General features: G+C 67.6%; 3 protein-coding genes across 3 annotated transcripts; 2 read left to right on the top strand and 1 right to left on the bottom strand.

The window, feature by feature from the left end:
• Window positions 1-42: 42 nt before the first annotated feature.
• Window positions 43-4,414, top strand: MNEG_10112 (hypothetical protein; the record flags this gene model as incomplete). Its single annotated transcript, XM_014041418.1, has 2 exons — window positions 43-2,598; window positions 2,903-4,414. 2 exons carry the CDS (start codon window positions 43-45, stop codon window positions 4,412-4,414), a joined length of 4,068 nt encoding a protein of 1,355 aa, XP_013896872.1.
• Window positions 4,415-4,805: 391 nt separating this feature from the next.
• MNEG_10111 (pyruvate dehydrogenase kinase) lies at window positions 4,806-6,777 on the bottom strand (the record flags this gene model as incomplete). The annotated part of the gene is made up of 4 exons (XM_014041417.1): window positions 4,806-5,147; window positions 5,401-5,568; window positions 5,985-6,077; window positions 6,541-6,777. The coding sequence occupies 4 exons, from the start codon at window positions 6,775-6,777 to the stop codon at window positions 4,806-4,808; spliced, it is 840 nt and encodes a 279-aa protein (XP_013896871.1).
• A 3,093-nt stretch (window positions 6,778-9,870) lies between these two features.
• Window positions 9,871-10,119, top strand: MNEG_10110 (hypothetical protein; the record flags this gene model as incomplete). Its single annotated transcript, XM_014041416.1, has 1 exon — window positions 9,871-10,119. A coding segment is annotated over one exon (249 nt), but the record flags the coding sequence as incomplete, so codon positions are not given.
• Between the last annotated feature and the right edge of the window lie 27 nt (window positions 10,120-10,146).

The following is a 10,146-nucleotide window of genomic DNA, read 5'->3' as shown; positions in this document are numbered from 1 at the left end:
GCGTGGCGCGTGGACGCGCCGGGCGCGGCGGCGGCGGCGGCGATGCGCGTGGCGCCCGCGGCGGCGGACGCCGCCGCGGCGAGCTGGGCGCTAGAGGTGGGTGCCGGCGCTGCTGACTCAGCAATGGGTGGCAGCTGTCCTTCATCTGGTCTGCAGCCTGCAGCAGGGGTCTGCCACAAGGTGGATCCCTTTGTCTTGCTGGTGGGACCAGACGCGGCCAGCTGCGACGAAACCCTAAGCCTCTTGCAACGCTGCCTGTTCGGCGCGCCCGGCGCACGCGTTCCCCCGCGCTGCGCACGCGCTGGCGCGGGCGCGCTGCGCGCCGTCTTGCTGGTCGGGACGGCCGGGAGCCTGGCGCAGCTGCGGACGCGCTTTCCGAGGCTTGCGGGCAGGGGCGCATGCTACGAGGTTGCGCTCGGGCAGGAGACGGCCGCTGAGCTGGCGGCCGACTGCCGTCGGGCGCTGCTGGCGCCAGGGGGCGGCGGGCAGGCGGCGTTGCGGGCGCATGTCGAGGACGCGGGGCGGGGGAGGCAGCAGCAGCAGCAGCAGCAGCAGCAGCAGCAGCAGCAGCAGCAGGAAGCGGAGCGAGCAGAGGGCAGCGACAAACGGGACATAGCCGCACCCAAGAACGCAGCGGCGGAACCACCAGGAGCGCCGCCCTCCCTGGAGGCTGCGCATCAGGAGGCGACTGCGCAGCTGTGTGATGCGTTGGCCGAGATTCACGGCCTGGCAGTGGACTGCTGCTCCTGCGGCAGCGCCGCCGCCATCGTCACAGAGGAAAGCAGTGCAGCCAGGCAGGGGCACCAGCGGCGCTCAGGCGTGCATAAGTGCTCAGCAGGCGCGCCCCACGCGCAGCAGCCGCCGCCGACCGCGGCGCTGCGGGTGCTAGCGTTGACCGTGCGCCTGCACGCCTTCGCGCGCGGGCCGCTCGCTCGGCGCCGCCCGGCGCTGTCAGTGGGGATGGAGAGGGTGGGGCAGCTCTCCGCCAGGCTGGCTGCACAGGCCGAATGCGAGCATGCCGCCCCCGCATCTGGGGCTGCGTGCGAGGCAGGCTTGGGGTCGCGAGGCGGCGACGGGAGCGCCCTGCAGCGCGTGGCAGCGCCGGCGGCGGCGGCGGCGACTCTGCGCCGGGGCCTTGACGAGCTGCGCGCGGAATGGGGGTCGGAGACAGAGGCGCTGGCGCGGCGGATGGCCCTGCTGCTGGGGGACTGCGTCCTTTCGGCCGCCGAGCTGGAGTATGGAGACCAGGCCTCGACGGACGGCCGAGCCGCGGCGCGGCGCCGCTGGGCGGTCGCACTGGCGGGGCGCGGGTTCCCCTCGACAGAGGCGGCCGTGGCGCCAACAGCGCCCAAGGGCAGCGGCAGCGACGCCTGCCGCACAGGTTATGGGGAAGACAGCGCTGCGCGGGTCGGCGTTGCCGAGCTGCTGGGACTGGAGCCTCCGCGTGCAGACCTGCTGGCAATCTCCGGCTTTGGTCTGGCCGGCGGCCGGGGCCCGCCTGCCGCGCTCATGCGGGTGCTGGCCGCGGCCGAGGCGTCGGGGCGGCCGCCAATCGTGCTGGGCGGGGGCGAGGGGGGCCTTGCAGAGCTGCTTCGCAGCATGGATTCGGTGGGCGGCGGCCGCGGCCGGTGGGAGACGATCGAAGTCGTGGGCGTGTCAGCAGACGGCGTCGTGCAGTGCATCCAAGATGAGGGCGGCGCGGCGCCTGCACCCCCTGGCGGCTGCAGCGGCGGCGGCGGCGGCGGTGGAGTTGCATGTGGCGTTGGCGGCGAGCTGCTGGCAGCAGAGCCTGCGGCGCTCGCGGCGCTGCGGCGCGGCAGCAGCCTGGTCGTGCGCGTTGCCCGCGCGGCCCTGCTGGCTGGCGCTGTGGCACGCTTCGTTGAGCGGATCACTGCTCACCATTGGCTGATGCGACAGGGCCCTGATAAGGAGGCCGGTCGTCGCTGGGCGATGGCAGGAGGACAGCAGCAGCACCAGCAGCAGCAGCAGCAGCAGCAGCAGCAGCGGCGGCGGCGGCGCAGCCTTGGTGTGGCGGGATGCGAGGGACAAGACGGGAGCAGATGCTATAAGTCGGGGCCAGAGGAGTGTCACGTGTCAGCCGCAGCCGATAACGACAGCGGCGGCGGCGGCGGCGGCGGTGGACGCGACGCCGCATTGTGCTTGCTGCGGGGCGCGGAGGCGGGGTCGAACGATGCGGAGCATGGCTGCGTGCCCTGGGGGTGCCGTCAGCGGCTGGTGTTTGCGGTGGCGGCGGATGACGTGGAGGGTCGGGGCGGAGGAAATGGCAGCGGCGACGAGGCGTGGGCGGACGGCCTGCTTGAGGCGTGCTGCCTGGTGGATATCAGGAACGATGGGAGCCGCCGCCAGCAGCAGCAGCAGCAGCAGCAGCAGCAGAGGCATGCAGACGGCGCCCCCGCTCTTGACGCCATTCATACAATTGGGGCGGCGGACGCGCTGGCCGACAGGATACTCGGACTGCTGCTGCAGCTGTTAGAGCCCAGGGCGCTGCGGGACCTGGCCGCGGCGCAGGCAGCGGCGGCGGAGGCGGCTGGCGAAGCCCGGGAGCGCGGCAAGGGGCTGCTGCGGAGCCTGGTAGAGGTGCGTGGGCGGGACAGTCCCAGGGGCAGCAGCACCCAGTCTTCTGTGCTGCGACGTGCAGCTGCTGTTGATTTGCACACGGTACGCCTGATGGCCTCTGCGCTGGTTCAAGCTCTCCGGACTGGCAGCCGCAAGGGCAGATGTCTGCGTCTGTGCGTTGTCCGGGCGGCCGTTGCGCTTTGCAGCCTTGAGTTGAGCAAGTGGCTGCAATAAGAGCAAGGAGCAGCTGTTGCAGGTAGTCTTCGCAGCATGGGTCCACTGGCAAAGGCGCTTCACTCAACCCTGAACCCCCAACATGACGCAGGCTGACACCTCACAGCCAAGCAGACACCTGGAGAGCCTGCTGGCCTCGGCCCTCGCCCGCCGCGCCGACGCCGCCCTCCGCGCCGCCCGGCTCGCTGCAGCCGAGGCGGAGCTGCGCGCGCGCCTGCTAACGCGGTGGGGCGCCGCCGCGGCGCGCGCCGCGGGCGCGTGGCGAGCGTTCCGCGGCCGCTGCCGCACAGGCGGGGGTGCGGCGCCGCCGGAGCGCGTGCTGGCTGAGGTGCTGCGATGCGCAGCGTCTGCTTTTGCACCCGTGCCGGCCGGCGTCGGGCTTGGATGCCTGGGTGGCACTGGCAACAGCAGTGTGGCAGATAGGCCAGGGGGAGACAGCCCGCCGCGGATCACAGCGCATGCCCCCCCTGCGGCCGACGAGGAGCCAGACGCGCCGATTGATGCAGCAGGCACCCTGGTGAGGCGGTTTGAGCAGCAGCTGTCCGTGTGGCAGCTTCCGGACGGAGGCCACGACAGCGGCGAGAGCCTCGAGGACGGCGCCGGCTGCGCAGACAGCAGCCGGCAGGGGCTGTCTGGCCGCATGATGGAGGCGCTGGCCCTGCTGCCCAACGGCTGCGCGCTGCTGGTCCAGGGGCGCACTGGCGGGTACGCGCTGGCGGCTGTCTGCGCAGCCGCGGCGGCGATGCACGTGCGTGGGCCTGCGCGGCCGCCCAGCAGTAGCCAGACCTGCGCCGAGGCAGACATGGGCGGGGGGTGCACAGTCATGCTGTGCACGCCGGCCGCGGAAGCGGCTCTGGAGTTGTTGTTGGCAAAGAGCAGTGCAGCGGGCCCGCTTCACGTTTGCCCCATCCTGGCGGTGCTGGCGTCGGACGTGCAGGCCAGTGCCCCGGTCGTAGCCCGCCTGTGCGCGCGCGTCGCGGCGCCGGCTTTGACACGGTCGGGCCGCGCCGGCGCCGGCTGCAGGTTGGTGGTGGCGGCGCCGCGCGAGATCGCGGGTAGGCTGCAGGCTGCGGTCCCTGTTGACAATCTAGTGCTGTTTGGGTGCAATGAGAGCAGCAGCTGTGATGGGGCAGGTGATTTTGACAACCCGTTTTACGCCCTCAAAATGGGTGCATGTGGGGCCGGCCGCGACGCGCGCCGGCTCGCAGCGTCGCTCGCGGCCGCCTGGCAGCAGGCGCCGCCGCGGCTGGACCTGCGGTCGCCGCTGGACGCGGCGCACGCCCGCCTGCTGGTGACCGCAGCCGCGGCAGAGGCGGAGGCTACAGAGGGCAATGGCTGCAATGGCGGCAGCGCTGGCAGCGGGCGCGTCGGTCACCCAGTCAGCAGCAAGGCGGCGGGACGGAGCCGCGAAGCGACACGGCCGCGCCGCCGACTGAGCGAGGATGTCACACGGCGGCTGGTTGAGCTGCTGTTTTGCAATCTGATCATGCCCAGCCGCAGCTCTGCGGCGGAGTGCGCGGCGGCGCGAGGCGCCTTGCAGGGAGCCGCGGCGGCCGCGGCGGCGGATGGTGGCAGCGACAGCGGCAGCGACTGCAGCGATTGACAAAGCTGGGCAACGTGACTGGGACAAGCTGAGGTGTGCTGCTCGCTCGGCGGCGGACCCCGGCTGCCTGGTGGCAGCGTGTGTTTGGCACTACTGCACAAGTGCAGACGTGATGAGCGCATGCGCGATGCATGCATCGGCGCCGCACAGAGGTGTCTTCACGCATGGAGAGTGCCTGAGATGTTTTGTAAGGCGACTGCTTTTTACACATGGTCGCAAGGGGTTAGGCAGGCATTTTGTAGTCACAACACTCTGACTCTCATCGCAACCACAGCAATCATGATTATCAAACACGAACTTGATCCATATTTCGAGTTGAGTTTGGAAGTGTCAGTTCGACAGCCAGCAAGAACGTCGGCGCCGCTGTAGCAGGTGCAAGAAGCGGAGCCCTTCAAGAGTGGTCCCGCTCCGACCAGTCGCGCGAGAGGTGCCTCAGGTTTTTGAGGGTGAGGTAGGCGTCGACCCCATACCCGGGCAGGTTCTGCAGCGCCAGGTCGCCCCCAAAGTAGCGCGCATACAGCCGCGACAGCGGCAGCCCAAAACCGAGCCCGGCGAGCTTGTAGCGCTGACGTGGCGCCTCTGAGACTTCCGCGAGGCCCAGGCCCCTGCCTGGGCGCGCCGCGGCGGCGTCCGCAGCCGGGGCCTCCCCGTCCGTCCCGCCGCCGCTGTTGCCGCTGTTGGCGCCGCTGCTGCTGCCGGTGTCGCTGCAGGTGGTGAAGCCGTAGGCCCACACCTGAGAGTAATCAGGGGGTTGATTTTTGATCACTGACAACAGTTGATGTTGGTGTGCAGGCAGACGTCAGCAACATGAATTGTGTCTGAGAGAAAGACACGCTCGTTGCCGAGACGCGACGGCGTCGTGCATGTCAGTGGCGGGCCGTCGGGCAAGTTGACACAACGTCAGCTGAAATAGCTCTGGCCCCGTTCCCCATTCTCCAAAATTTGTCTACTCCCAGAACAGGCTGCGTTGGGCGCAGCCGCCTCACCGAGGACAGGTGTTCCTGCGGAATGCCGCCCCCCGCGTCGCTGATCCGCAGGCAGAGGGCGTCGCGGCCCGCACACACGCGCACGAGCACGGGCGGCAGCCGCGGCGACGGCGCGCGGCCGCCGGCGGTGTGGCGCTCCACGGTCGCACGGACTGCGTTTTTGAGCACCTGGGGCGGATGGGGTCGGACAGAATAGGTCAATGTAGTTGTGGCAACCAACAACATGTGAGCAACAGATCTTGGCACACCATGCAGCAAGGGTGAACATGATAGAAAAGGAGCAGCGGGGGCCGTTGACTGGTGCAGTCGGGGTTGTCTCGTGCAGACAGGGCACGTCACATGCCGCTCCTGGGGGGTTTCCGTCCAGTGGGCCCTGCCCAACATGCAGCCCCTCGTAAGCGGGCCTCGCCGCGCCGCCTGGGCCGCGCCGTTCCAGAAGCGGCTGCCTACGATTGTCCACACCCTCAGACCTTGACAACCATCCACACATCATGCCTCCACAGCCAATCGTCCTACGACCCCATAGCCCTTGTACTTTCTACGCGCCTCGTCCCCCATTGACCCGGGCCATATAATGACCTAACCTCGTACATCATGTAATCCAGGTGTGATGGGATGTAAGGCAGCACGGCCTGGGTGTCACCCGACACGCGCACCTCGGGAGCCACACCATACACCTGTGACATTGGTGAGTGAGAGGGGGGAAGGGGATTAGCATTATCAGGGGTGGAAGTGTTGCGACAACCAATGACGGCGGCCTGCAACTTGTTTTCTTGAGTGCAGGAGGTGACTTTGAGCAGCACAGGCCAGGCTGAGGGAGCCCTAGCACAGCGAGGGGAGAGGGCGCAAGGCAAAGCCCTGGCCGCCCGTGCGCATCCATGCGGCAGCACTTCGCCCTGCCCCCGCCCCCGCGCCGGGGCACCCACAAAAATGTTGCGCCCCCCACCACGCAACAACACACCTCCACCACCTGCCGGCCCCTGTGCACCTCCCTGCCCCCACCCCACAGCACGTGCCAATTGCCGCCCCCTGCGCAAAGAAACCCTCCTGCCCCTCCCTTACAGGATGCCCCAATTGCTTTCAGACTGCTTTCAAGCCACTCCCCCTGTTGCCACACACGAAGTCCCCCCCACGACCCACCTCCGCGCACAGCATCGCCGCCCTCTGCCCCGCAAACTCCGCCGCGTCCGCCACCCCCAGCGCCCCCTCCACCACGCCGCCCCCGCCCCCGCTGATCCCCAGGTGCTGCTCCGCCAGCACGCGCCGCGTGATGCGGCTGCGGAGCATAGTGTCCAGAAAGGCGTCCAGCTGCAGCGCCGGCCCCACCAGGGCGCGCGCCTTGGCCTCTTTTAGGCCCTGAGCAAGCGCGTCCAGCATGGGCGCGTGCTCGTCCACCAGGCGGCGCAGGAGGGTGCAGAACGCCACGTTTTCCTGGGGGCTGCTGACCTGGCGGGGCGGGGAGGAAACGTCGGTTGGGTGATGGTTGAGGGGCAGAGGGAGGGGCCGGGGTGGTCTTGTCGAGGCGATGGCGGGGAGGGGCGCGCGGTGAGCAGCGCATGGGTGGGAATTGGCGCGTTTGGGTTTGATTTAGCAGAAGTGCGGGGCACCGTTGAGAAGGGGGGTCGCAGGGGCTGAGGAGGAGCAGGCGCGGGCGAGAGCAGCGAGTGCAAGGGCTGCGCAGCGCCTCGGAGGCGGCGCCCCGAGCTGTCGGTGACTCACTGGCGGCAGCTGCCTGAGCGTCTCAAATGCGCTGGCGGCGAGAAAGGTGGGTGACGCAACAGCGCGGTGCCACGCGAATGGTCAGGAGGGCGTAACATTCGATGACGTCAGCACTGCAGACTTGGTGCAGTGTTTGAAAAAGTCAAAACAGACCTGGCGGTCCCCCGGTGCTCCGCCAGCCAGCCAGCCATGGCCGTTCCCCTGCCATTGAGAAGCTTCCTGCAGCGACGCCTTTCACACCCCGTGGTGGCTGCCGGCCCGGGCGCCCACCGGGCTGCCTGGTCCCCCCAGCCTGTGCACCCCAGACGACTCAACTGGAAGTATGCGTGGTACACGCGCCGCACATGGGGGTTAGTAACCACGATGTGGGGCAGCAGCTGCAGGTCTAGCAGCCGCCTGGCCAGGCGCCGCGGCAGCTCCCGCTGCACCTGGGGGGAGCGGCAGGCGGGACGACTCGTTGAATGGTCAGCAGTGGCGAGGCGAATGGAACGCAGGCACAGCCATTGACTCCCATATGTAGGGTGCAGAGCGGAACAAGGAGATTAGAGTAATAGCCTCGCTACCGCCGCCGCCGCCGCCGCCATACGAAGCTGAGTGGTGTGTGGGGGGGGGGTTTCCTCGGCGCCGAAGCGGCAGGGGCGCCGCCCATTTCCTGCACGTGCCTTGGCTGTTCCAGGGGGTCGACCTAGTCAGTCCCAGGGCCGAGATCCCCCAGGCGGCTGCGGCAGCGGCAGCGGAATGGCTGGCCCCCGGCGCACGTCTCTGGCGTTCTCCATTACGTAGGCGGCGTCGAGCGCCGCGCTGCGGCCGCGCGCCAGCAGGTGCTCCAGCGCCAGCGGCGTGATGGGCAGCTGCGCATACGTCTCGACTGTCGCCGCGCCATGTGGCGGGCGGGAGAGGTGAGAGGGGGATGGCGTGCGGCGCCGCGTGCGGCATGCGAGCCCATGCGGAGGCTCGTATGCGTGACGGGTGTGCTGTGCGTGCCGGGCGACTTCTGTTGCAGTTCTGCATGTCAAGCGTTTTGCACAGCTGCGGCCTGCGGCCCACCGGTGGTGTTGTAGAAGGAGTCGGCTTTATTGGCCTCGGACCGATCAAGAGACTCCCCGTATACGCCGCGGCTGCCACGCGGCGCCGCGGTTGGTGGGACTGCTGCGGCGGCGGCGCCTGCGAGCGCTTCAGATAGTGAGGAGGGGCCGCCAAGGTGATAGGGCGGGCACATCCCCAAGCTACCATGCCGCATGGCGTGGCATGTAGCCCTCAGTGCGTTCCAGCCGAGCATTGCGCTTCGATAGGGGCCGCGTGCAAGAAAATGTCAAGAAACTCGCAAGGCGCCCCGTACTGTACACTATCGGTGTACGTGTCATGCGTGCAACGCTGAAGACTATAACATACGCTGGAAGCGGGCAGTTGGATCTCTGGGCGTGTCCGCGCTGGCCCACTTTGAGCGCCGCCTCCCCTGCTAGTCATGCACCGGTAGAAATCGCCTCAGCGCGCCCTGGACGTGTCAGAGCAGCCATCACACCATATGCAAGCCGCCACCCTCTAGTCCACTTCTGCGGCTGCCAGGTGTAGGCGCCGACGTGCTTCAAACAGCCAGTCCAGCTGCGCGGGGGTTTCGAACCCCCTTGCAACGCCCGCGTTGGGCGCGTCATTCGCGAAGCAGGGGCGTCGACTTTCGTCACTAGAGCCTGTAATCAGTGCACAAGCTCAAGAGTTGGTGCCAATACTCAACATTTATCTACGTCACGCTTCCAAACAGCCACGGGCGTGCGCTGCTGGTACAGTTGGTGCTAGCAATGTGCATCTGCCTGGCAACAATGCCACCGGTGGCTCTCCTTTGAGTTTAGGTGAAGGCTGGCTGCGCGGTGAGACAGTTTCAAGTTTCGCAAGACCAGGCGATTCCAGCTGGTTCTGCACTCTGCGCGGATCACAGCCAATATCGGCAGCAGTTGACTGGGCAGCGGCACATCGCTGGGCGAGTTGACCGCGTGCTCTTGGACCCCAGTAGGCCATCGTTGATGCAAGGCCTGAACTGTACAAATTCAGGCCTCTAAGGGGCCATATCGACCGTGGGGCTGAGCTACAGCAGCATCCTTCTGCCCCGCAAGCACTGCCCTAGCGAAGCAGCAGCGGTGTCAGACAACAACTGCATTGCCATGCCGTCAGCTACCTTCCAGTTCATCAAACAGATACTCAGCGATTATTTTATTTACCAGTGCGCAGTTCCGAAAAAGTTTAGGTTGCCGGCACCGATCACGAAGAGCCCCCAGCCACTGCCAGGCTCACAAGCGCATTGCTGGCCGCTTCTGGTAGCACGGATAGAGGAATTTTGGCACAGATTTGTTTGGCCGACAGGTCGCGGCAGGCATGAGGTGCGTGAGCCATGATTGCAAGTCGAATGGCACCGGTGTGGTCCATGAGCAGCTGCAAAAAGCTCACTGGTGGACGGCTGCAACGCGTCGAACGCAACGCTCAGGTCTTCTTCTTTGCGGCTTGAAGGCGCTGGCACAGGGACGCTCCAAATGGTGTGCCCCCGCTAGCGCGCCGCATCCTTTTGCTGCTTGCGCGCAACCATCGATTTGCACCGGGCCGCCGCATCACGGGCATGCCAATCAGCATTTCCTATTGTTAAATTGCAGCCGTGTAATCAGCATTGCAGTTGTGTGCTGACATTGGGGCCGCTTTGTTGTGCATGCATGGCCACTGATTATCTGGTGCAATATCCACACACTCATGCAGCGGGGTCGGCACATGGCAGCACGGCGCCTTGATGCCGCACGGCCGGTGTTTGGTGGCCGTGCGACGCGGCGGGGGCTGGGCAGCAGCAGCGTCCCCAGCAGCAACAGCAGTGGCACAAGCCCCAGCAGCAGCAGTACCAGCAGCAGCATGGTGGGCCCGCTCTGCAGCAGAGCCGGCAGCCTCAGCAGCATCTCCGGCCGTCAGCAGCAGCCAAGCCTCGCGAGCCCGGCGCAGCAGCAGCCGCGCCGCCGCGCCGCGGGCGTCGCCCCGCGCGCGGCCGGCGCGTCC

Source organism: Monoraphidium neglectum, assembly GCF_000611645.1.
Source record: "Monoraphidium neglectum strain SAG 48.87 unplaced genomic scaffold scaffold02183, whole genome shotgun sequence".
Classification (NCBI taxonomy): Eukaryota; Viridiplantae; Chlorophyta; class Chlorophyceae; order Sphaeropleales; family Selenastraceae; genus Monoraphidium; species Monoraphidium neglectum.
The sequence above is the reverse complement of the archived record's forward strand: the minus strand, read 5'-3'. Positions and strand labels throughout refer to the sequence as shown.